The sequence below is a fragment of the Hetaerina americana genome, unplaced genomic scaffold (genome assembly GCF_022747635.1).
Source record: "Hetaerina americana unplaced genomic scaffold, ioHetAmer1.1.p SCAF_1, whole genome shotgun sequence".
Taxonomy (NCBI): domain Eukaryota; kingdom Metazoa; phylum Arthropoda; class Insecta; order Odonata; family Calopterygidae; genus Hetaerina; species Hetaerina americana.
Window position 1 is genome coordinate 60,516,037 of NW_027286069.1, and position 26,289 is coordinate 60,542,325.

The 26,289-nt window shown below is 35.5% G+C and overlaps 1 protein-coding gene across 7 annotated transcripts in view; it reads left to right on the top strand.

The window, feature by feature from the left end:
* The window catches only part of HnRNP-K (Heterogeneous nuclear ribonucleoprotein K), a 51,376-nt gene that overhangs the window by 22,073 nt on the left and 3,014 nt on the right, over positions 1–26,289 (top strand). For 5 of the 7 annotated variants that reach the window (XM_071590346.1, XM_071590377.1, XM_071590361.1 and 2 more), the window contains 5 exons: positions 3,700–3,828; positions 5,548–5,849; positions 9,962–10,041; positions 10,453–10,520; positions 13,668–13,837. In XM_071590346.1, coding sequence (XP_071446447.1) covers positions 3,700–3,828; positions 5,548–5,849; positions 9,962–10,041; positions 10,453–10,520; positions 13,668–13,837 — 749 coding nt within the window. Of the gene's footprint in view, positions 1–3,699; positions 3,829–5,547; positions 5,850–9,961; positions 10,042–10,452; positions 10,521–13,667; positions 13,838–18,324; positions 18,549–26,289 lie in introns of those variants that run through there. The other 2 variants (XM_071590385.1, XM_071590394.1) reach the window with 2 other exon arrangements.

A 26,289-nucleotide genomic window follows, 5' to 3' on the forward strand; every position in this document is an offset into this window, starting at 1 on the left:
TCGGCGTATTCAGCTGCCGCTTGCGACGCGTGTTATGGACGGGGACTTACAGAAATCAATACCGAGGGGGGGGGGCACGAGGGACTGGGTTGTTCGCTATGTTGGAGGGAGAAACGGTTGAAAAGCGGAAGGCGTGGGAGCGTGTCAAAACCGGAATTCATTTGACTAGACTAACTAAAGTGTCGTAACTCGCCGGAAACTTGGTTGGTTTCCATGATTGCTGGTTTTTATGAAGGTATTTTAAACTAAAATCGTGCTGTAAAATGTCATGCACCATAGTTCATACCAATACATTTTTTGGCCTGTTGACAAGGAGTCATTTCTTTTTCAGTAAATTTCTTCATATCTTCATTGGCATGACTTCAGTGATATGCAGAATTAATTTCATTAAAGTCATTTCAATTTTATGCAGTGTATAATTTAGTCCGATGTAAAGGCCAAAAAAAGGTCTTTTACCAAATAAATGAATTAATTCTTATGCTGTGGTTAGTCGTACACTATGCATGTCGTCCTTTTGTGATTACATTGGGGTTGACCAGTATAATGAATTGTTAAGGTCCATGTACATCAGACAACTGACTAACATAGATAAATTACTTCACTCTGTTGAGGTTGAAAGATTTTTTAATGTGATACAAGACTTATTGAAAGATTTTCTTACCAGTTTGACCAAAAATACACTTGCCCATACAATTCTTTTGTATATTTGTCCCAATGTTAATTGTAAACAATTTCAGTGGATTCTCTTTAGTGTGCTCTTAATGGTATGTTTTTGTAACCTCTTTTGTATCTATTGAAATTAATGAAATAATTGACTTTGTAATTCCACACACTTTATTTTAAAAAACACACGACCCAGGTTTCGACGTTGAACGTCATCACCTGATGATGACGTTCAACGTCGAAACCTGGGTCGTGTGGTTTTTAAAATAAAGTGTGTGGAATTACAAAGTCAATTATTTCATTACATTTCAATATGTTATGCAAATTCCATGAAGTTACACCTGAGACAACAAATCTATTTTGTATCTTCCAGGAAAGGGCAAAATTATATTTGCCTGTGGGCGGAGTGGCAATCTAATGATTAACTGTTTCATTTGGCTAGAATTATTGAAAACGAATGTTGTATGTAGTCATTATGCATTAATTACAGCACGTTTTATAAAGTCATCTTTACGTGCTTTAGTGATGTTTGTTCAGCAATTTTTGTGCCCATGTTGATGTCATAGTGTGGCATTTTTTGTTATTAAAAGTCAGAAAAGTGCTATAATGTCAAAAAGGGCAAATTTATAGGGAAGCTTAGTCGTTCGGTGTACAAAAATTATATGAAATGCTTAGCAGCGTACTTGTTTTTCCAACCCTTATGTAATTTTGAATGTTACATTTTGTTATTTTTCACTTTGAACATAAATGTACAGATTTGTGTAAATGATGATAAAATTTCCCTCTCTTAATACAATCAGATCACGCAGTTCTTTTCAGATGACTATCAGTGCTAGATTACAATGACAAAATATGTATTCCTGTCTATAAGTATTGTATTTAACTAAGAAATTTTATTTTCAGGTATACTACCTTGATCAAAAATTTCCCGGAATTTATTCAGAAAATTAAAAATACAAGTTTATTCATCTAAATCTATATTGTCCCCTTCAAAGTAATCCCCATCGACTGCAACACACTTATGCCAGCGCTTGATCCAATCCTCGAAACATTTTTTATATTCGGTTTTCGGTATGTCCATCAGTGCTTCCTGCGATTTTTCCATTACTTCCTCTCGGCTGCTAAAACGCGTTCCCCGTAATGGTTTTTTAACTCGATTGAACAGAAAGAAGTCACAGGGAGCCAAATCAGGTGAATTCGGTGGCTGTTGGATGGTATTTGTTGCATTTTTCGTCAAAAAATTACGAATAATGATAGCACTGTGCGACGGTGCGTTATCATGGTGCAAAATCCACGAGTTTTCTGCCCACATTTCTGGTCTCTTTCGGCGAATTGCTTCACGCAAACGTCTCATAACGCCCAAATAATACTCTTTGTTTACTGTCTGGCCTTCTGGCAAAAATTCATGATGCACTACACCGTTGTAATCCATGAAAACCGTCAGCATTGCCTTCTTTTTTGACTGAAAACGACGTGGTTTTTTTGGTCTCGGCTCATTTGGTGAACGCCATTCACTTGCCTGATGTCTGGATTGCGTGTCGTACTCATAAACCCACGTCTCGTCTCCAGTAATGATCCTTTTGATGAATGTGGGATCGGATTCAGCCTCGCAAATCATGTCTTTTGCGACGTCAACACGGTCTCTTTTTTGCATGAAATTGAGGTCTTTTGGCTCTGCTACACGACGGAAACCCAAATCATTAACCACAATGTCTTGGGCGGATCCATAGGCAATGTTCAAGTCCTCCGCTATTTCTCTGATGGTTAATTTGCGGTTATTGACCAACATTTCTTTTACTTTATCAATTTTTTCACCGACTTTCGATGTCGATGGTCTGCCACTGCGTTCATCATCTTCGATTGACTCACGACCACTTCTGAACCGCTCGTGCCACTGGTAAACGACCGTTTTTTTTAGAGAATCGTTGCCGAAACACTTTTCCAACATTTCCAACGTCCGTGCGCCACTAAATCCGTTTTTTACGCAAAATTTAATACAAGTTCGTTGTTGCAAATTTAAATCCATTTCTGCAATTGTAAAAAATCGCCAACACACACAGAGATAGATGTACTCTTGGCTACGTAACTTTTGCAAATGTCAAGTTATGACACTAAGATTTAAAGGGAATATCAACAACAGATGTACCAATTTAACAAAAAAAAACAGAACTCAAATCGGAACGATGGGAGCGGCACACGGTGGTTATTCCGGGAACTTTTTGATCAAGGTAGTATATTTAGTGTATATATGAGGATTCCAAAACATTATTTTTAGGGAATAACTTGTACACGTAGTGGGTTTGATGTTAATACTAAAGTCATTACAAGTAGGAGTGAATAGATGTGTGATTCAGCAGTTTTGCCATTTATTGTAACCAAATTGCCATGGTGTAAACGGTATGATGGTAAATTGGCTATCATTAAGTTATGCCACACTTTAAGTTTTAAATTGTGGTCAATAAAACCTGGTTTGCCTGTTGAACTTGTTGGCGTGTTCTGAGTTGCCTTCAGTAATATGAATGTGCCCTTGGTAAAAATAATAGACTAATAATAATAATTGTACTTACTTGCCTCATATGAGGTGTGATTTAAAAAAATTTTTTTTAACTTGTAACCCTGTTATATTTTATTCAATTGATTAGCATTTAAAAGATGAATTATGTAATTATACCTAATTGACCTATATTATAAACCTTTATTTCACTCTAATGGACTTTGACCATGGGCATTTGTCATTTTCTTGTTTGAGGGAAATGGTATTTTCTTGTATTGCTGAAGTAGCACTGAAAAGAGTGAATTGGTGTACATCTATATAACTTCTTCATTGTTAGTGACATCATGTATAAGAAATGGTTGTAACATATCTTCAGGGGTTATGTTGCAGAAGAGACTCCATAGTCTGAATCTCGCCCCCAGAATAAGACATACATCTTAGAATTGTTGCAAATTTTCTGTGTTCAATGTCTAATAAATCAATTCTATGCTGTACAATATTTGTTTATAATTTAACTTTTTTTTATGTATTACTTTTTTCAGAAAACAGGAGCTCGCATCAAGATTTACACAAACTGCTGCCCCCAAAGTACTGATAGAGTAGTCCAGATATCTGGGAGGCCCAGTACCTGCATTGACTGCATTCGAGAAATTGTAACGTTGGTGAAAAATGTAAGTTATTGTGCAAAAGATAATGTATCTGCTTAACTTCCATTTCCATAGTTTCTTGTTTTTCAACATTTTTGTTGATATTTTAATTGCTTAATTAAATAATGCAAGACTTTTTAATAGACATTATTTTTTACTTGTTTTCTCTTGCATTTACATTTCATGATTTTACTTGATTTAAAGGCTAGTATTGTTAATTGTTTCTAGCATAACTTAGTGGTTGCTCCACGATGAGTGTCGAAATAAAACTTTGTAAATCTACATGAAAAATGAACTTAAATGTGATCCTGGTTTCGCTGTGATGCTTTATTATTGGATAAAGAAGTGGACTTTCCTGAAGTCAACTTCTTTGCCTGTTGATGCAGCACAAGTGTAACCTGGGTCACATAAAAGTTAATTTTTCACGTGGATTTATAGTTTCATTTTGACATTATTCAACTAGTTTTTTGTACTTATAATTCTTTTATTTCTCAATGTATTGTTATTCAGCCACATCCAGTACGTATGTAAAGTATGATTTTATGGCCTTCGAATTTGTTGGAAAAGATATTCTCCATATTACAGAAATGGTAATTTTAGTTGAGTGTTAATGAATTTTGTTCCATATTAACACTTGTATACCTAGGGAATATCTTACCTTACCTTACCTTGCCTTTCCTCAAGAATGAAACATCCATAGTTCAAAAATTAATTGGGAAGTAATTAGTTAGAAAATAAACTAAATATATTTATTGTAATGGGTTGCTGTTGAACAGAATTGTTCTCCTGAATTTAACGCAGTGTACATAACAACAAAGGTAATTATTCATGCCTTATTGCCTTGTTTTACTGTCTACATTTTTTATAATCTGAAAGTATCTTTTTGACAAAAACGGAGGCTGCCTTTCCTCATTCTGCATATTATGTCACCCAGTAGTTTTGACAAGTAATATGCTTGACTGATGTTCAATTCATGCAATTGAGATAGGTGTGCTCATTTTATGGGGCACGTATTCAAAACCATAAACACAGTAATCAATCCGAAGGTCAGTTTGGTAGGTGATGGTAGAGTTCACCTAGTACTATGCCGGATGGCATGTGAAATGCGCACATCAGGGAAGGGGGTCCAGTGCCTTCCCCTGTGCCCATAATGGTTTCCAAGGATGATCTGCTTCCTAAAAAATCACATAGCTTGGGTGGAGCTGCTGGTGCCCGTAGAGGCTTGCCTGGGTATCAAATCTGGGCCCTCCCGTTAGCAGTCCAATGCTCCACCCCGGGACTACTGTCGCCTGCAGGCACTTATTAAGACTTCCAATAGTAATTTAAAGCCCTGGTTTTGACTTCCCATAGAATGTGGTATATTTTTCTTTTATTTGTAATATCAAATTCAAATTAAAGTGGTAGTCCATGAGTAGAGCATTTGACTTCTGACTGGAGGGCCCTGGTTCAATTCCTAGGCATGTCTCTCTGGCACACTCAGCTTCACCCTAGATGTGAATTTTTTTGCTACCAGAACCACCTGGGAAACAATTGGCAGCTTAGAGAAAGGATCTGGCCCCTCTATGCTGATTTGTGATTTCACATGCTGTTTTGTTTAGGAAAAACCAACCTCACAGTTGATTACTATGGATATGGTGTAATGGTATCAACTTAAGATGTTAATTTAAACCTATTTCCATTATATTGCCTGGATGCCATCATTTTCATGGCTTGGGGTCTGACATTTTAAATTTTTATTTTCAGTCTCCCATTAAGGGTTTGAACAATGCATATGACCCTCATAACTTTGACGACTTCTATGCCCATGAGTATGGTGGCTATGGAGATGGAAACAGTGGAAAAGGAGTTGGTGGAATGGGTGGAATGGGAGGTGGAATGCGGGGTGGTGGTGGCATGGGTGGCCCGCCACCGCCTCCCAATATGGGTGGTGGACGAGGAAACCGCTTCGGTGGGCCACCAGGTGGTGGTGGCATGGGTGGGCCACCAGGAGGACCACCTCCTCCGCCTCCTCCAGGGCCAATGGGTGGCCTCCGTGGGGGAATGAGGTAATGTATTTTGTTCTTACGCTCAGGCAGTCTTCAAATAAACATCAATACTTAAGGTTCAAATTTTGGTTCCTGACTGTAGAGTTAATTTGATAATTAAATAGCCAGTATTTTAGAGAAAATGAATTAAAATTTCTGGTGAATTTTATTTAAAAACTTAATGTGAGACCATTTTGTCCGGTCCATTTTTATTTTCACATAAGAAATTTCAAAATGTGTACACCTTTGCTAATTCTGGCTAAATGGGGCCACAGGTCCATATTACTGGGGATGTGATAGTTACCCTATCTAGTATTTTTTACCACTTCTTTTGCACACTCAATCGCTGCCAACAAAATTCTTCGAATGTTGAAGAGAGCCTCCTTCTGTGTACCATTAGAAAATCTTAATTGAATTTATTACAGAATTTCCTCAAATTACAGTTAATTATTTTCAATTGATAATGGTAGTGTCATTAGCTAATTAATACAAGATATTATCCCATTTGATTAATTTTCATGAATTGTGTATTGATCAAGTTTTAATTTGATAAGTACAGGTTTTCGTCTGAAAATTTCTGTAGCTAGTTCTCTTTTTTAAATTTTATTGGTGTTGATTCTAGGCTAGGTCAACTCATACCTTACGCCCTTTTTACTTGTGCTATTCACAGACGAAACATAGCAAGGTGTATGTCTTGCTGAAAAATGTTAGTACATTAAAATTGATGGATTTTGACAACATGATGTGGTCGATGGCAACTGAATTCAGATTCATTGAATTGAAGATGGCAGGATTTGTAGGAATTAAGTTCAGCTACGCAGCTAACTTTTTTCATTCCTGTGATCATTATATCAGACATTGATGATTTACCATCCGCATTTTTTTTACAATTATGCAAACATGGTATGGTTTTTGTATAATTAGTTATATTTCGCACAGTTGAGTCATATTCAGCTATTTGTGGATGCATTTTTGTGCTATATGGTTCCAACTGCATCTCACATAGCTCCCATGGCTTCACATTATCACAAAAATCATCTCCTGAACCAACATGAGCAACCTGCTGTGGTGAAGTTCTCTACATGTTTGACAAAGTTTTGTGTTGCGTCTTGAACTTGTGTAATGGATTCCTACAGCACTGGATCGCTACTGTGCTTACCACCACAGTGCTTCCGCTAGTTCTTCATCTTCCAATAACCTTAGTTTTTTTTTAGGTTTCCAGGCAATATTCTGGGCATTAACATCAAACTTGGTAGCAAATGCTTTGATTTCATTCTTTTTTTTGTGTCAGAGTCTGTTTAGCTACATTAAACTCACAAACTTTGCTCCTCCTACTAAAAAACTTCACTAAGGCAAACTCAAAACTTTAACCATGCTTCCAACTTCTCAGGCACTTTCATATTGTAAAAATGTTCCAAGTTTTTCTTTTATTGCCACACTTTGTTGATTCAATTTTTGCTGCACTGTTTTACTGCCCCGAAGCAAAGTGCTTTGAAAGATACACAAGCAAATGGAAAGAATTGGCAATCTTTCATAAACAAATGTCGATACTTCGCATTGTGCAACATTTTGTTGATGAAGGGAATTATTAGCTCTATGTAGTACTAGTAATTTATAATATACAATAATACTACAAAAGTTATGAACTATTTAAATATAGTTTCCATTTATGCCCAGAGAAACTTGCCGGCAAAATGTGTTTTTTAACAAAGTATTACTGTGCAACCATATGTGTATCTTGTAAGCAACCACCAACACTAAAAGGCCAGACTACATCCAGATCAGGTGGGTTCTAATTACCAGAGCTGTAGGTGTAGCTAGGGTGTGCTAAATACCAATGCTTAGAAAGTTTCTTGGTCATCAGTAAAAATTAACAATAAAATTTGGTGACATTTGGTGAATTTTGTATATTAGAAAGGCTTATTATTTGTTAGTATTTTTGCATTTCAAATCTTGTAAGACCCTGAAGAGAAAAATGTGGCTTCTCATTTGTGATATGCTCAACACCTAGAATTTAAGTTTAATAAGGCTGCTTAGTTAGATTTCTGCCCTATCAGAGCAGTAGTTTTTTGTGCGGCATGGTAACTTACAAAGACTCATTAAAACAATGTGTTTATTTACCACTTGATGTATTAAGCATTGACAGCTCGAGCAATATTTCATTCGTCAAATCAAGTTTCTGATTAGAAGACTAATAAGTTTCATTGACTTCGTGACCTTGTAAACAACCCGGAATTTGCTCCAAATTGTTATGAATTATCCATTCTAGGGAATGGAGGTAAGATTTTCACAAATTAGATACATCATAAGGTGCTTATATAAGATCGGTTTCAGTAGTTATTCTAGAGTACTATAAATTGTTTAGTTTATCGCTTAGTATTGGATTAGAGATCATCATCCACAAACTCTCATTTGACAGAAGACCAGGAATCAGTACAGCAATTCAATATCCTATGGGTTATTTTTGTCAGTGAACATGATATTTGTGCGCTGACATTCTTTTATTTGTAAATATCAAAGCAACTCCTGGAAAAAATTGGTCTAATTTGAAAGCATATTGTCTAGCGGCATTTTCCATTCAATTGGGAGATACTGGTTTTAAATCCCGGCCCTCGTTAATGATTTTATCCTGTGCAATTATTTCATTGAAATTGTTAAAATAGTCGCAGGCTTTTCTATCTATGAATAGAAGATTAGTTTAGTGACCTCCGAATTGTCAGAGGGTGCATTATTCTTTAATCAAAGATTGGCTAGGCACAGAGCACAGTCACATTCGGTTAGCAGGCCTTGTTACAGAAATTCTGGCCTGTTGTAGAAATGTTTTCATTCCACACATCCCATGTTAGTGCACTCAAGGCAATCCTTATTCATGAACTTAATGATAAATACATTCCATTCATATTCTATCTTTTATTTCACCTATGACTATTATAATATTTTTTGAAATGCCCAAATAGAAATAGCAGTGAGGAGGGGGGGGGGGGGAACTACAGAAATATAATGGATTGCATACACTAAACAAGTTTCTCTATTGATAGTTGTGATCAATGACCCACTTGTGTTCTTATCCTCAATCCACATTGTGCAATTTTAACAACTATTGCTAAAAGTGTTAATTAACATGTCATTAAATGTAAAGGCAAGTTCTTATATTGTCTTTATTATTTATCTCTCTTGTACATTTTCACCTGGATGCACTGCTCTTATTTGGGTTTTTCTTAAAATTTTTGGTACAATGTGGTGGCTTACCATCACAGTTATTCTTTTGTGTGTAAAATGTTTGTAAAAGATTAGGAATCAATGTGCAGTACATTATGAACCCTAATAAACAAAAAACCATTAGCATTTTTCTAATTAACTTTCTCAGATATTAGTCATTATTCTACCTACTTCTTAAGATCATTGCATTAAATGGAGAGGGAAGTACATAGTGAAAAATCTTAACTGTTGGAGTAATAAATTAAGTCTTGCGGTTGCAATAATCTAATTGACTTATGTAGAGATGATTGCTAATTAATTTTTTGAAGAATTGTATTGTTTGGTTGTATTTATTCTGATAATTATGATTCTGACAGCTATGTCTGGGAGTATCCATACTTCTCTAGTCCCTATTACATCACATATTTTCATCAGTGATGACAAATAAAAGCAATGCAAATTTGCCAATGCTGTTATTTTGAGAAACCTTTTTCATGAGACTGTTGTGAACTTACTGCCAATGAAAATAAATTTTTAAAGAGAAAGTTTAACGATTATTCTTAGAAGAACTAATGAGGTTATATTGAAAATTTTGGTTTAATACTTACACTAATTTTAAGTCAATAATTAAGTGTTTTGATATTTGTGTTTAATACATTTTGAACGCATTGATATTTTCTTCACCCTTGCCTGTGGGGATTTGGTGTGCGAAATATGCTTAAGAAATCATTTTTGTAATACTGTGAGTCACTCCGCACTATTAATATGAACTAGTTGTGTTGTGGGTTTACAGTGACTTTTTACATTAGAGGTAGTGGTTCTGCATCAGAGGGTTTGATTGTTATAGTTAATACCAAGGTCAATTTTTGAATTGGCGATGAAGTAGGTTAGTAATTCATGTTATCAAGTGGAATTGTTGGTGTCTCATTTTGCAGTGGTCCTCCCCCTGGTGGCCGTCCAATGCCTCCATCCAGGGGTGGCTACAGTGGTGGTCGTCCCGGTGGTTTTGCTGGTGGTACGTATAATTTAATTTTCCTCCTGCTAAAAATGAATGACCACAGTCTTACTTCCAGGAACTTCAAAACTTCAATGGAACTGCGATGTGATTGGTTTCATAGATAACTTGGCTAAATAATCTAACAATTTTGAGTAACTGCAGAAACTCTTGCGATGTAAAATTCTATACAGGCGCTGAAATGAAATTTTCTTAAATCATTGTTTGAGGTTGTTTCCCACTAAGTGAAAGGGAATCAAAGTAATAAAGTGCATCCATAAATTTAAACATTTCAATGTGGTTTTTCAGTATAGGTTGTTTCAAAGAATTTTTTAAATCCATTTGCAAATTGGAAATTATGCAAGGTGGGGTTATTTTATGACTAAAGGAGCTATAATTTAAATTTTAGCTAATGAAACTTTATTTTAACAGGTCCAGGTAATGTTCCTTCGCAAAACATGATTGCAAAAACTTCAACTCAAGTGACCATCCCAAAAGATGTAAGTACCAGCAATTGTATCCATGGCATTTTTTTCTTCCATAAATTTACATAAATGAGATTCCATATTTTTGTAGTCCTGTAATGTCAATTTGTTGAGCAATTCTTTAGTATCAAGTTTCATGTTGCTTAAATATAAGGTATTTTTCATGCAGTGACTGCTACATGATTTTTATACCCAATGAAAGAAAATAATCCTGTTGGGCTGTACAGGGTGTGGCGCTTAAATCTGGACAAGCATGTTTCCTTAAATGAATTTCCTTGCTGGGTTAGCAAAACCTTCCCCAGATTTCTCTGAAGCATTATACTTAGACACAGTATCATAAGCAGTTGATCAGGGGTACTAGAAGAATCGAACTATTTCAAAATAGAATGCGCAGTGTGAACATGTCCAATTATATGGCTCTTTGATTAAGCTCTGCACTTGCACGCAACATCTCGGCCATTTTGAGGTTATGACTGTTTACTAGATGCCTATAGCTTTCAAGAACAGCAGTCGTGGAATTCCAACTCCAGTGGAATTTCAATATGGCAGAAAATTCAAATTGAAATTTGTCTGGAATTAAGCGCTGCACCCTGTATTAACTTAGGTTAATCTTTGGGCATTATTTACACTGAAACTAAAAACATGTCTTATTGTGACATGCACACATTAAAAAGGTTAAATGACCATAAATTTTTATAGCTGCTATGCTTTCAATGAATTGGATTGTTAAACAGCAATCAATTACCAGAGAAGTATTAACCAAGAATAACCCCCAAAAGCTTCAAATGCACCTTAATTATTGTGGAAGCTCGCACAACTTAGTGTAATGCATAAATGCTTGAAATCAAAGTGATAGAATCACATCAAAATCTCAGCCACTCACTTTTAATAACCCACATTTTTCAGTTTTAAGGGAAAGGTTTAACGAACCCCTTCTTCATACAATGTCTGGAGTGAAGTGGTATAATTTTCTATATTTATATCTAAGCCTCTATTATTTTTTGGGAGGATTCATTGAAGAGTGTTGTGCACAGTAGATTGCTAAAGCACCTTTTTCAAATTGTTTATGTACAAGGTGCTGTTGCAAGTATCTGTGCATAATATAGATGCATTGGTCCTTGTACTAATGTATTTTTTGGTGATATGTGCTGACTTGTTGGCTCAAGTATTTCGTATTTCAATGCAATTGTTAATTCACTTCACCCTTGGAAGACCTATAGATTGATATTACAAGTCCATGCAGATAATTCAAAGCATAGTGACATTCTAATATTCCCATCATGTTCACATTTGGTGCAATTGAGTAAAATGCTTCTTACATTTATATCTTGCCACCTGTATCACAGATCTACATCATTTTGAAAGCCATGAAGCCAAAATTGGCTTTGGAATGAATGAGTGTTAAATTATTTCGTCAGTTAGCAAGTGTGTATTTACAAGGGTGTTCAAGGAAGAACCCCACTCTACAAAGAAAACACAAAAATGTAGGAAAAAATGTATTTATTTTCAACATAATCTAATTTCAGCTCTTATGCACTTTACCCAGTGATTTGCAATAAGTTCGATACCCTGTATATTGTAATAACTGTCTCTTACCTCAAAATAGCCATTAACTGCCAACATTACTTCTTCACGGATGGAAAATCTTTGACCACCAAGCCTTTTTTGCAAGTTTGGAGCAGGAAATAATCAGAAAGGGCTAAATCTGGCGAATAGGGTGCATGAAGTAGCCATTTAAACTTAAATTCATGAATTTTGGCCATTGTGATAACAAAGATGTAAGATGGGTACTTAATGGGACCACCCTCGTATTGCAAGTAAAATTGAATCCGTATCCATTCCTGCGTTGAAAATTAAACAATCATCCTACTGAGAATTTTTAATGTAACTGTATCAAAAAGCTTTGTTAGAGTAAAGCAATAATCAAGGAATGCACCAATTATTGCATCATAAGAAGGGATAAAAAGCTTATTACTTTAAAATTGATCCACTACAGTATGTTTTCAGGGAAGAAAACTCAATTGTTATGCAAGTGTATGCATGAAGTGGGAATCATATGCAGTTCTGATAAACCAGTGTTGTTAGTGAATAGCTTTTCCTTTAAGATTTATTATTTTGAAGGAAAAATGTGATTCACAGCATGTTGTTGTGAATTAAGTAATGGCTTTTTATATTCTTATTTATAGAGTGGATTTATTTGACGTATGGATTGAGCACGTATTCATTATGATCAAATAAATGTGAACTTTTTTAAAAAAAAAGCACTTGCATTTTGAGTTACATTTTACCAGGGAAACATTTCTTATTATAAAACATGTAAGTTTGGTGATATCACAGAATGACATTTTACACAAAATGTTAATTTTGCTAAAAACCTCCAATAAATGTTAACACTGTAAATAATAATTTTTGGTTGATTTAGGAATCATAATGGCCTTTCATTTAGTATCACAAACAGTGGCAAAAGTGTCTAGGGTTTATGGAAATACTTGCATGGTCTATCAGCCATGAAATGTCCTTCGACATCTTGTTAAAGGGGAGATAAGTTTAAGATATGGGTTAAAAGTTAATGCAACATTCACAAAAGTCCACTAAACATGCATGATTGATGCTTCTCGCTGTCAGGAAGCATCAATCCCTCCCTCCCTCAGTGGATTGCACAGGTGCATTAATACATAAAAGTTCACCTAGTTGGCTAGAGGAAGGGAACCTGGCCTTCTCTATTCTGACCTTCCTGTTTCACTTTGCCATAGGAATTGGTGTAGGTTTCCAAGTAAGAGTGGCATTGATCAGACCTATTTGGTCAGTAGATTTAACTGTTTGCCAAGATATTGAAAGTGTGTATGGACTATCTAAAATATTTTTGTCTAAACAAAGTTAATTTTTTATCGGCCATTTTGAAATTCACCAATTGTGAATCAATAGTATACTACCTACGGTTGGTATTGTTCCCTTTGATGCAAGTAGTATTGCAAAATTATTGGTTTATGATCTTATGTTTATGATCTATTAACTAGTCTTGAACGCAAGACTTCAATAATTTTCTATACTAGTATTTTCAGCTTACAACTGGTAAACTGTTTATCAGTTAACCTGGTAAATTATGTTGGCAAGGAAATATTTTGTCATGATCTTCACTCATATCATTCCTCTCATTTTCAGTTGGCTGGAGCAATTATTGGTAAGGGTGGAGCCAGAATTCGCAAGATCCGCTCTGACTCTGGTGCTGGAATTACTATTGATGAGCCTTTGCATGGGTCCAATGATAGAGTTATAACTATCACTGGGTCCCATAATCAGATACAGATGGCTCAGTACCTTCTGCAGCAGAGGTAAATTTTCCATTTTAATTATTATTGAATGAGCTGATTTATTTTTATGCCTCAAAAGACAATTATGTATGCAGGCATCAGCTGGTTATTTTTTATTGCTGCATGGCTTTATTTTCCCTGGTCTTTGCACATGGGGTAGTTGTATATGTTACTTATTACTGAGCCACTAACACCAAAATGGTATATGGAATATATCCTTCATGATGTGGATAGTTCTTCAATCTTATGAAAATGTTTTGTGTATATTACTTTTTAATAGCCGGGTGTCTTGATTGGTAAATGCTTAAGTTTAATTATGCAATTTGACAAAATAGGAAAGAGTTAATAATACAATCCTTGAATTATGTTCCAAGCTACAATTTACTTTAAAACACAGCAGTACTGCTATTTACTGTTGGGATTAATCAGCGAAGGAAGTTTTAATGTAGGCTGTACTTTCAGACCTTGTTTTTAAAAAGCGACATTTAAAATGTAGCTTAAGTAGAGTTTTTCCTGTGTTAGTTTTCATTTTTTTGGTATGCCCTCCAGTCCACAATTACCAAAGGCTTTTGTCGTGTGTGCCATTGATTCGAAAGTGTTTGTAATGTTAAAACTGCTCATTGGTTTGATTTTACTGATCAAGTTTACCTAGGGGGCTTAAATGAATACTGATTATATCTAATATATGGGTGAAATTTCATGTATAACTAAACAATCAGTATGTTTGGTTGAATGAAATATGTTTGTGAATGGTTAACCTTGACAGTGTGTTGCACTAATTGGTTTTGGGAATTCAATTCAAAAAGAGTGATGTTACCCTCATTTGTTGGAAGGCTGTTGGCTGAGGGCATGTTTTTGTTTAAGCAATTTATATTGATTGCCTTGTTATAGTGTTGTATGTGAGTAGCAGCAGGATGAGTTCCCATGAGAAACATTTTTGTAAAAATGGCATGCAAATTATTTTTAAGGTGTTTTTGTACCTTTGTTGTCATTTAATGACCTATACTTTCCAAGCAGTTATTAATGTGGAAAATGTTTAATTTTTATAATGATGCCGTGGGAACTATGAAATGTGATGTTTGCTCATGTCTGGAGAACTTAAAGTCTGAATTGTTTTTAAATTCTCATGCATTACAAGGATTTGTCTGCCTGTGTGTATGTGTGTGTGTGCAGTGGAGGAGGATGTGAGCAGAGAAATGAAAATCTGCCTGATATTACTAACCCCAGCTACAGTTGTGTGGAAGACTAGTGATTTTGTTGTTCTTTATATGAGAAACAAGGAATCACTAATCCTCCTACAAAGGCAGCTGAATGCTTCTTGGGAGCGACTTGTCAACTGGACAATCATGGCTTGAACAATGCTTATTAGCTTCAAGAGATGTTAATTCCAAGTTGGTATTGATTGTGTACATCAGGAGTGAATTACAGCATTATTAACCTGCATTAACATTAGTGCTATTTCTATCTTCCATTTTGTGTACTGTGGAAAGCATAAAAGAAGCATAGGTGTCTGTTGTTCCTTTCAAATCTGCATGAAATTATAACTGTTGGGAAAGTAATTACTAAACATGAATGCTGCCAGTGGTTTGATTAACTCAAACTGAAAGTCTGCTTTTTGATGCTTCTTTACATAATTAAAATAGAATTAGAGTAGAAAATGAGGAATGTCAAGCATTTGCAAGGAGCTGTTTTCATTATAAATGTTTTACCGACTGTGATATTTCCACTTGGCCAACAGTTAACTTCACTGAATACACATTGTCCCAAATAACGTCTGGGCTTTTGTTTCAATTTTTTAGTGTAACGATTTTACAATTGCGGGTAATTACTTCGTGTTTCAGTTAATAGCCTTCATGTTGCCATTTTATGCATTTTTAATGCTTAACTCCATGGCACCATGTGGTATAAAGGGAAGGCACTGGAAGTCAGTATTTCCTAAGGTCATTATATTAATCCTGCCCCCTTCACATTGGGAATGGCTTTGCATTCAATATGGATTCATCCAACCCTTAAAGATTTTGCCAGTGTTAATTTGCTATAATTAGTGAATTAAGCCTGCTCCTTCAAAATATTCAAAATTTATTGCAAATAGACTCGCATTATAATGGATGACCATGTTGTGATTTCAAAGGTGCCACAGCTATTTATAATCTCTAATGCCACATGTGATAAACACTAGGCCTTTGAAGATACATAAACCATAAACATAGTAAACAACCTGAAGTTTGGTTTGGTCGGTAATATAGAGTTCACCCAGCACTAAGCCAGGTAGCATATGAAATTCACAAGTTAGTAGAAAGGGGCTAGTTCCTTTCTCAGTGCTGGTTATGGGCTTCCAAAGAAGTTCTGTTACCCAATAAATCACACAGCTTGGATGGAGCTGAGGGTGCCCAGAGAGGTTTACCTGGGAATCAAACCCAGGCGCTCCGATCAGTAGTTTAACGCTCTATCCCTGGACTACTGTGACCCTGTGGATTCATATCTTGTTTATTTAATAACCAACTCAAAAATGTCTTTAATTTCTTTAAATTTGCAACCTGAAAATGAGCAACTGTTCATCTACTAAAGCAGAACTTTATCAAACCCATGTGATTATGGATTGTAAAAGGAAATCTCAAGTCTTATGGGCTAACTAAACTCACTCTGCATCTGTGGTAAACCATTAATTATTTAACTCGTATGACAGCTGTCACTCTAAGATAGACAAGAGCCTTTGAGAAATATAGATCAATATTTCAAAGCTAAGTTAGGAAGGTAGTGAAGGCAATTATTTGTCTTGTAAATTTAGGGAAATGCGTTAAGTTACCTGGTAATTTCTTAGCGTCTGAAAATACTTTGGTGTTTTGCATCCCAGGTCTATTTAGGGCCTTCCTTTTATTTTGTCTCTTGGTATATTTTATAATTTGGAAAATATTGAATGGAGCACTTGGTTTCAACGCACGTATTTAATTATGCAAGGAGTCAAAAAATAGGGCTCAAAGAAACTTTTTTTATCAGCACAGATTTTGCTAAGGTATAAGTCATGAGATATATTAATGCTGGTGTGAATTATTTATAGTTTCTCATTGTAATTTGTTGGCATTACAACCCATCCCAGTATTTTCCTCAAAGTTAATTTTACCCCCAGATTCTATAATTTATGGTGTTTGGCTCTCTGAAAAGATAAGCTTTGGCTGGTAAATTTCATTAGAAAAAGGCGTTCATTGCATTTACCTTTCAAATAAATTCCCATGTATGGAGGTTCCTGTAATCAGATATATTTTCTTAAGTTTTCACACTGTCAAGTAAAACCATTACAATTGCCTTATCCTGTTGTAATTATTTTGATAATTGTGTGGTGTAAGTTTCAAATCGAAATGATAGGATCTGAGTTGTAAATGACAATCTGTTTTTGTTCATGTAATAATTGGACTAAATAACTTTTCAATATGCAGTCTTTAATTAAATTGAAATTCGTAGTTGTACACCAATCGTGTGTTAAAGATGATTCTCAAAATGGATTTGAGTTCCTCGTAACTTTATTTCAGTGAGCATTGATGACCAATGTTTCCCCATTATCGTTCATAAGTTAAGAGATAAAAAAAAGTTAATAAGAGATAAAAAGAGAGATAATTTTTCCATTTTTCATCCTATTTTTATTTGATCATGAAATTGCTCTATTTCAGTAATTTCATCTTCTGGGAAAATCGGTCTTACTTTTATATTGTCTACCATGGATGCTTAAGTCTTAACTCACCAATTCATCAAAAAATAATTTCATCCTGGTATTCATTGCTAGTCTGGCGGTATCACTATTTTAGTGCCACATGACATGTTGTAATATTGTCTGTGAATTAGACGTACCTTGTTGCAAAGGTGATTAATATTGATACTACAATTAAGTATTGCTACTTACGATGCTAGGGCAACATTCAAAGTTTAACATGCTCTTGTATGTTGTACTCTTGAGCATCATTTGACTCATGGTGTTCATGCTTATTGGTATGGTAAAATATGTAGTAATTTTTATATTTTTTTGGTCTTGTAATTGAGCATGGTTTACGAGGTTTTAAAATTCAGTTGTATGATGTGAAGCCTCATTGAAAAGTTATTCCTCATATTTCATGGGATGTAAATTATCTCCTGAGGAGGGTACATCTAGAGGAGTTTTCTAGAACTTCTATGAGTATAGCCAGGTCTGCAGAAACTGTAATTATATATTTACTCTGTAGTTACATGGAAATATAATGAAGACATTTCCAATTTTAACACTACATACTAAAAAGAACCATATTCGTAACAGAGCTTGATGGCCCTGTGGAGGAACCTTACTCTAATTATTGCAAAGCCCCGAAAGATTGTAACTCTGTCATGCTTACACATTTTGTCAGAGCTGCCTTTGGAATAATGGACTGGAAGGCTAACTATGTTCCAAAAAACGTTTCTTAAATCAGTATCATTTTCCCTTGTTTTTATATTTATCAAGCAGAAGGCCTAATCCATTGCTTACCAATTTAATGTTTTTATAGGAGTTTGAAGAGGACATTTATTTGAAGTAAAAATGTTTTAATGAGAATGCACCTTAAAATAAATTTGGAGCATTTAAAAAGGAAGAGTGAAAAGGAAACATGCAACCCTTTCTCTAAGAAACAGCTGAATTTTTTTTGCAAGTGTCGATGAAAAATTTCTCAGTGAAAAAAGTGATTTTAAGAAATGTGTGAGAGTTTAAGGCTGAGAGGTTGTTGATTTAATTGTATTTTTGTTGGCATATCATCAAATAAATGTTATTTAACAATAATTTTCAATATTTTAATATGGCTCATGTAGTTTTTAATAACATACTGTTGTTAGTGTCCCCATTTTCTTAATTCCCTGCTCTTTACTTGGTTAACAATCATACTCTTAGCCAGTATTTAATGTCATTGTGATTAATTATTAAGTTTTTACTTGTAGTGAATATCAACTATGTAAAGGCTGTGGTTATGAATTTTTCTTAGTGTGTATGAGCACTTCCATGCTTATAAGAGAATGATAGTGAATGAATGGATGCATTTTATGCTGCTTCATTTTTCGTTGCATGCTTTAATATTTAGAATATGTGGCAGAAGTTCTGGGTAGCATTGCTATGGGAGAAATCTCTTGTTATTTTAATTTACTAAATGCTGCTTGTTTTATGATTATGTAAATGGTGCTTCAAGTAATGCGTATTAACAATGTGTTATAGAATTTCTTTGAATGCTTGACAAAGTAATTTTTAAAATTTTATAGTTCAGTAATATACCTTAAATCAAATTCATATTTGCCATCTAAAATTGATTTTTTACATTTTTAATAACCACAAATACAATTAACCTCAGTATGGAATAGTGTGGCATACTACCTTGATCAAAAAGTTCCCGGAATAACCACCGTGTGGCGCTCCCATCGTCCCGATTTGAGTTCTGTTTATTTTGTTAAATTGGTACATCTGTTGTTGATATTCCCTTTAAATCTTAGTGTCATAACTTGACATTTGCAAAAGTTACGGTCGGTTTTCGGTATGTCCATCAGTGCTTCCTGCGATTTTTCCATTACTTCCTCTCGGCTGCTAAAACGCGTTCCCGGTAATGGTTTTTTAACTCGATTGAACAGAAAGAAGTCACAGGGAGCCAAATCAGGTGAATTCGGTGGCTGTTGGATGGTATTTGTTGCATTTTTCGTCAAAAAATTACGAATAATGATAGCACTGTGCGACGGTGCGTTATCATGGTGCAAAATCCACGAGTTTTCTGCCCACATTTCTGGTCTCTTTCGGCGAATTGCTTCACGCAAACGTCTCATAACGCCCAAATAATACTCTTTGTTTACTGTCTGGCCTTCTGGCAAAAATTCATGATGCACTACACCGTTGTAATCCATGAAAACCGTCAGCATTGCCTTCTTTTTTGACTGAAAACGACGTGGTTTTTTTGGTCTCGGCTCATTTGGTGAACGCCATTCACTTGCCTGATGTCTGGATTGCGTGTCGTACTCATAAACCCACGTCTCGTCTCCAGTAATGATCCTTTTGATGAATGTGGGATCGGATTCAGCCTCGCAAATCATGTCTTTTGCGACGTCAACACGGTCTCTTTTTTGCATGAAATTGAGGTCTTTTGGCTCTGCTACACGACGGAAACCCAAATCATTAACCACAATGTCTTGGGCGGATCCATAGGCAATGTTCAAGTCCTCCGCTATTTCTCTGATGGTTAATTTGCGGTTATTGACCAACATTTCTTTTACTTTATCAATTTTTTCACCGACTTTCGATGTCGATGGTCTGCCACTGCGTTCATCATCTTCGATTGACTCACGACCACTTCTGAACCGCTCGTGCCACTGGTAAACGACCGTTTTTTTTAGAGAATCGTTGCCGAAACACTTTTCCAACATTTCCAACGTCCGTGCGCCACTAAATCCGTTTTTTACGCAAAATTTAATACAAGTTCGTTGTTGCAAATTTAAATCCATTTCTGCAATTGTAAAAAATCGCCAACACACACAGAGATAGATGTACTCTTGGCTACGTAACTTTTGCAAATGTCAAGTTATGACACTAAGATTTAAAGGGAATATCAACAACAGATGTACCAATTTAACAAAAAAAAACAGAACTCAAATCGGAACGATGGGAGCGGCACACGGTGGTTATTCCGGGAACTTTTTGATCAAGGTAGTATGTCTGGTTATGAAAGAAAATGAGAAAAAATGAGTTTTTGTTTCAAGATTATTCACTTAACATGGCTAAATTTGAATGCTGTAATGGTTCAGTTCAGATGGTAAATGCAGAAGTTATACATGAGAGTTAAATGCATCTTAGTAAGTAAATGAAATTACTGATGAAATGGATTGCATCACTTCTTAGATTGTGACAGCTGGTTTCATGAGTCCTATCACTTTTTTATTTATGCTTACTATTTCAAATGGAAATACTTCTTCACCAACATTTTAAATTATCTTATCAGAAGGGGGTTGGATAGTTTTTAGCATCATCATGCCGCCTCGTTTTACTGTAATATAAGATTTCAACTTACAAAATAGGAAAAAAGTCTACTGGAGCAGGATCTGAAGAGTAGGATAGCTGGTGGATTACTGGTGTGCTATTTTTGGCCAAAAAATATATCTCCAGATCTCTCCGGAGGTGTCATCAATCAATGATGTCAATTTTCCACCTTTGTGGCATTTTCTGCAACAAGGTGTATTAATATTTTCATAACCTCTATATAGTTCTGCTCATTCACTGTCCATCCTTAAGGGATTTATTCATAATGAATAATCCCCTCACAATTGAAGATGATGATCAAAATCACCTACAAGTTCGCTTTTGACGAACCATATTTGGGTCGTGGTGAAAATGGCCTCTTCCACTGTGAATACTGAGTTTTGGTTTCTATTGTTAGCAATAATTTAGGTTTTGTCACCTGTGGCAATTAGTTTTAAGAAGTTAAGGTTGTCATTTGAATGATTAAACAGTTCCTGGCTGATGTCACAATCGTTTTTGCCTCTGTGTATCTATTAAGAATCACTGCACTAATTTGGTCACAACACACTGCATGCCCAAAATTTCTGTCCACATGGTGAAGCACAATCCAACATAAACATAAACTTATTGAAAATCTCCCTGGCAGTTAACCTATAGCTAGCATGCACTAAATCATTCACACTGTTGATATGGGTGCCATTTTTTTGTTGGTGGTCATCCACTTCTCGGTTCTTAATCAGTTTGTTTGTTCACACTGGAAGTGGTTTTACCAATAAAAACTGCGCCCATTTCATAAATTCATTGCTGAATGCCTTGTGGATCATTGCATAAGTTTCAGTTGCACTTTCACAGAGGTTAAAACAAAATTCATTGCACATGCACTGCTTCTCGAACACCTTTATTCTCATCAACACAAGAATTTGTACAGTACATCTGCAAGCTCAAACAAGAATCCCTGTTGTGTGGAGATGTTGAGAAAGGGCCATAGGCAAGTAGGTGTTTTACTTCTCACAGATGCCACTAAAAGGTGATACCTCACTGATGGTGATCTTTACAGCAGTTGGCTCATAGGAAGACATCTTTTTTCGTAGAGATCTGGAGTATAAGGATAGCTGATATTTGCTCATTATGCATCATGCTAATTAGTCAGTCAGCCTAGGGGTTTTAGGAGGGACTTAAGGAGAAGAATTGCACTAGGCTAACAGGCTTCCACAAGGAGGGAGTTGATGACAGGGATGTTGAAGAAGGATGTTAAGAAAAAACTCAATAAAACTTTGATGTGGAGCGTAGTTGTGTATAGTGTGGAAATGTGGTCACTGAAGCAGGATGATAGACGGAAATTGAAGGCTTTTGAAATGTGGGTGTGGAGACGGGTGAAATGGATGGAAAGGGAAACAAATGAAGTGCTAGGTATGGTGGGCAAGGAGAGGGGTTTGTTGGGAGATAACATAAGGAGGCAGGAAAAGTGGATGAAGGGGATATTGACCGGCAGTGAGATGTTGAAGACTGTAATTAAGGGGAGAATGTTAGGCAAACAAGGAAAGGGAAGGAACAGGATAGGGATGTTGGACGGGATGAAGGAAGTACATGGAGATGAAGAAGGACTTGATGTAGAGTAGGTTGCTGTACTGTTTTTTAAGAGTATCTAAATTTTTTTGGTAGTTCTGTCCATCCAAAATCTACTTGAACCGGTAGACTACATACTAATGTAATATAACTTTTGCTGATATGATAACTGCATAAAATTCATGAAAAATATTTTTCATTTCAAATACGAAGAATCCACATCTTGTTTCATGTTCTATAGAATTACAGTGAAAACAGATTTATGGAATGTAACAGCAGCTATGATAAGTGAAGAATGTGACGATATGGGGTGAGTCAGTCAAAATAAGATCTTTTGCCTTTTACCAACATACGAATATGTTGATGCTATGATTCAACAATGATGTTGAATATGTTCAAAATGCTTCAGGTTTTTTTAGCATAGATTTTTTTATCATGGTAATTGTTTGCAATCTAATTATCCTTTTCAAATCTTTGTGGAATCTGGGAATCTTCAGTGGGAATACTTGCTGTGTTTATTTTTACCATTTGTGGGCAAATATCTAAAAAAATTTCACAGTCCTTTAAAATATTTCTTGGCTTTTATTACTTAGCAATCCTAACTTCTTTGTTAGTGAGGCATTTGCGTTTAGTAGGATATTTCTTAAGCTGGAAAATTGGATAGAACAGTCCCCAAGTTAATGCACATTAACTTTGATTTTCATCTCTGCGTATTAGCATATTAAATGTAGAACTGAATGAATACATAAAGTTTGTAGGTATATTTATTAGTGCTAATTCCTGCAATCCAAATTGAGTGATATTGGCTGTCACTCAGTTATGTAAGGTACATATTGGTACATGGACTGACTGCAGCATTCTAATGGAGGAAAAACAAATTTGGAGGGCGTCTTTTGCTTAATGACTGAGAATGATAGAAGAAAAAGTTGGTTCTGTAACCAGGCAAATAAGATAGTTTTTCAGAAGCTACAGTGGAACCTCATTATAACAGCATAAATTAACCTGCGATCTTTCTCGTAGAGTGAAACAAATTTTTGCCTATAAATTGATGTTAAACACGATGTGTTCAATGCCAAAAAAAATTCATGAACAAGGTTTATTCAAAGAAGATTTTGTATGCATTGTTCAGGATCGTGGATCATGTTCACCTTTTCATCTATTGCTGAATGAAGTAACTATGAATGCTTAACTCTATTTGTTAAAGCAAAAAAGAATCGAATTAAGTTTTTATTTTTTAAGATATGCAAGTCTTTTTACCGTTAACTTTCTAGAGATGTTAGTTTTTGTTAATGCTTCAAAACTTTGTAATAATGACAGTCCGAATTGTTTGTAATATAAATTTCTGGTGTACATCACCTCTTCCTTATTTGAGTGATGCCTCATACGCTTGGTATGATGCAGTAGTTTCCCATGATCTCCACATCATTTTTAGGTTTGGACTTAAAACTTCTTGAAAGGTAATGGAATTTCTGAATGGTAATCAAGGAGGGGTTTAATTGCCTAGATACTGCTTTTATTTGCACATAATAGCAGTGTGAGAAGGTCTTTCATTGGCTTGTGGCTGGGCTATGCATTATTGTTATGTGGAGAGAAATGGGTTTGCTTCGGTATCTGTAGACGTAGACTGTCCTCTTCTTCAAGAAGAAGTTTAAGGAAGTAGAAAGCTTAAAACAGCTTCTTTAAGTTAACCTTGAAATTCTCTTGCCATTGATTGACAGCTTGCTGTTTCACCATTCCTCACGTCATGGTTGTTGGCTCACGTAAATTTCTCAGATTATACACGGCTCCCCATAGAAATTTCTTCAGCCATTGGTGATCCTGACATCTTCTGTCATCTTCTTCAGCTCGGCAAAAATCACTTTCCTCTTTTCACAATTGAAATTCTTGTTAATAGTGTTGCATTACAATTGCTTTTCTTTATCCATATAAAAATCAATTTTCAATAGCATTAGGAATACATTTCTGTTGTGTGGATATTCTTGTCACACTCTTTAAAGCATCTATCTCCTTAATTTTGTCCTTTTTCTGATAGAAAATGCGCGTTGATGTTGACTGATTGTTGTGCTTAATATATCAGCCATGATCACGCCTTGTTCCGGGTTTTCAGTGACTTCACTTTTCATTTTATGCCTAAAGTATTATTGAACTTTGCTCCAGTAACTAATACTGAGCCAGAACACAAGTTTGGAAAAAGGTGTTCACTAGCCTTTGAGGCTATAGGAACGTGTGCTAATAATATGCAGAAGTTGCAGGTGCTCAAATATTCCAGGAATTTTCATCTCCTAACAACTTTTTTAGCGAGTCCTTATGGGGACCAACAATTTTACTCCTAATGCAAATTACTTGCTGTGCAAGGTGCTTTTTAAGCAAGGTTCCACTGTCCTTTTGACTACCTCTCTAAATTAAGAATCAACAGGATGAGGAAATTAACTCTAGTCTAAGAGGTTTTTGAAAAAAAATTACATTCATGTGCAGTAGAGAAGAGGTTTGTGTAAAAAAGGTTAGGAAAAATAGAAGAATTTTCTAAGTACACCATTCTTTGACCGTTGACACACTTTTGCTGGACTCCCTGGTATGTGCATTCTGGAAAACCGTTAAGGGTATGTGTCTAAGCTTCTTTGGCAGCACTTATGGTCAAATGGTGGTGTTCTTTAAGGGACGATTTCACTTTTGGGAATAGGAAATATTCCGCTGCTGCCAATTCAGGACTGTAAGGGGCTGGGGAATTGTCAGTGCTCTCACAGAAGGTCTTGCAAGTGCTCCTGGTTGTCTGTCAAGATCTACGGGATAAGATAGCCACAGATCTTTTGCATTCCCAAATTTCCAATGATAATGGTGTGCACTGTCATCTCATCAATGACAACACGATCTGCAATCATGCACACACTTAACTGATTGTATAAATTCTGCTTTTTAGGTGCATATCAGGAAAAAATTATCGCCGATATTTTTTATTTAAACCTTGCGTGGCTAGGTCAATTGGACAAGGCTCCCTAAGGGTACACAATTCAATTTGAAATTGGCTGTTGCATAGTGTTTGTGTAATACAGTAAATGTGTAATTTCTGCACCAATTGAATTGGAATTTTCTAGCCGAGTAACTATAAAACAACAATACCTATTATTGATTCTGGATTTGCTGTTTAAAAAATGACTTACCCAAAAATGAATAACTTGGTTTGGAATAAATTTTTTTTCTTTGAAAGGATAGGATAAGCAATCTAGTGTCTCTTAAGAGTAGAGGGCAAAGGAGAGGAATAAAACTAACGAGAGGCCTGAACTAAAGTTTTAGGAGTAAATTGTACTTCAGAATCACCTTTAGGAACCATTCTATCTGAGTGAAGTAGTGATTATCTTATTTCTCCCAACAATTCATTCTTTTTGTTTCTATAAGGGTGATAGGAGCTGCTTCTTCTAAATGAAACCTTCATTTATTTGATAAGTTACTGTTTTAGCCATGGCAAATCAACTGACTTAAGCTTCTGGAAAAGAGCAAACTCCCAGTTGAGTTTTGGGAACAGCATTCTATATCCAGTCGGTAAAACTAGTAGAAACTGCTTAACCAATTCCTTGCCTAATATTTGTCAATAAAATCTAAATGAAATTTTTATCATTGTCCTCTTGTCCTAATGCATGATGAAATAGATTAAATTATTGAGTTGAAAGCTTAATATATTTGTAAAAAGGTCATGAACAATTTGAAATTCGGCTGCTGCATGAAAGAATTTTGGGGGGGGGGGGCACTAGACAGCAATTATTTCATTACTTAGTGGAAACAAAAAACTACTGTGAAAGCCAATCAAGAGGGTCACCTTCACTTTCCATTAATACCGTGAGATTCAATTTAAAAAAAGTAAATATGTTCTATCACAGCATGCAGATTGTGAAAAATGCTCTAGGGAGTCATGGGAGTGGCATCGACATGC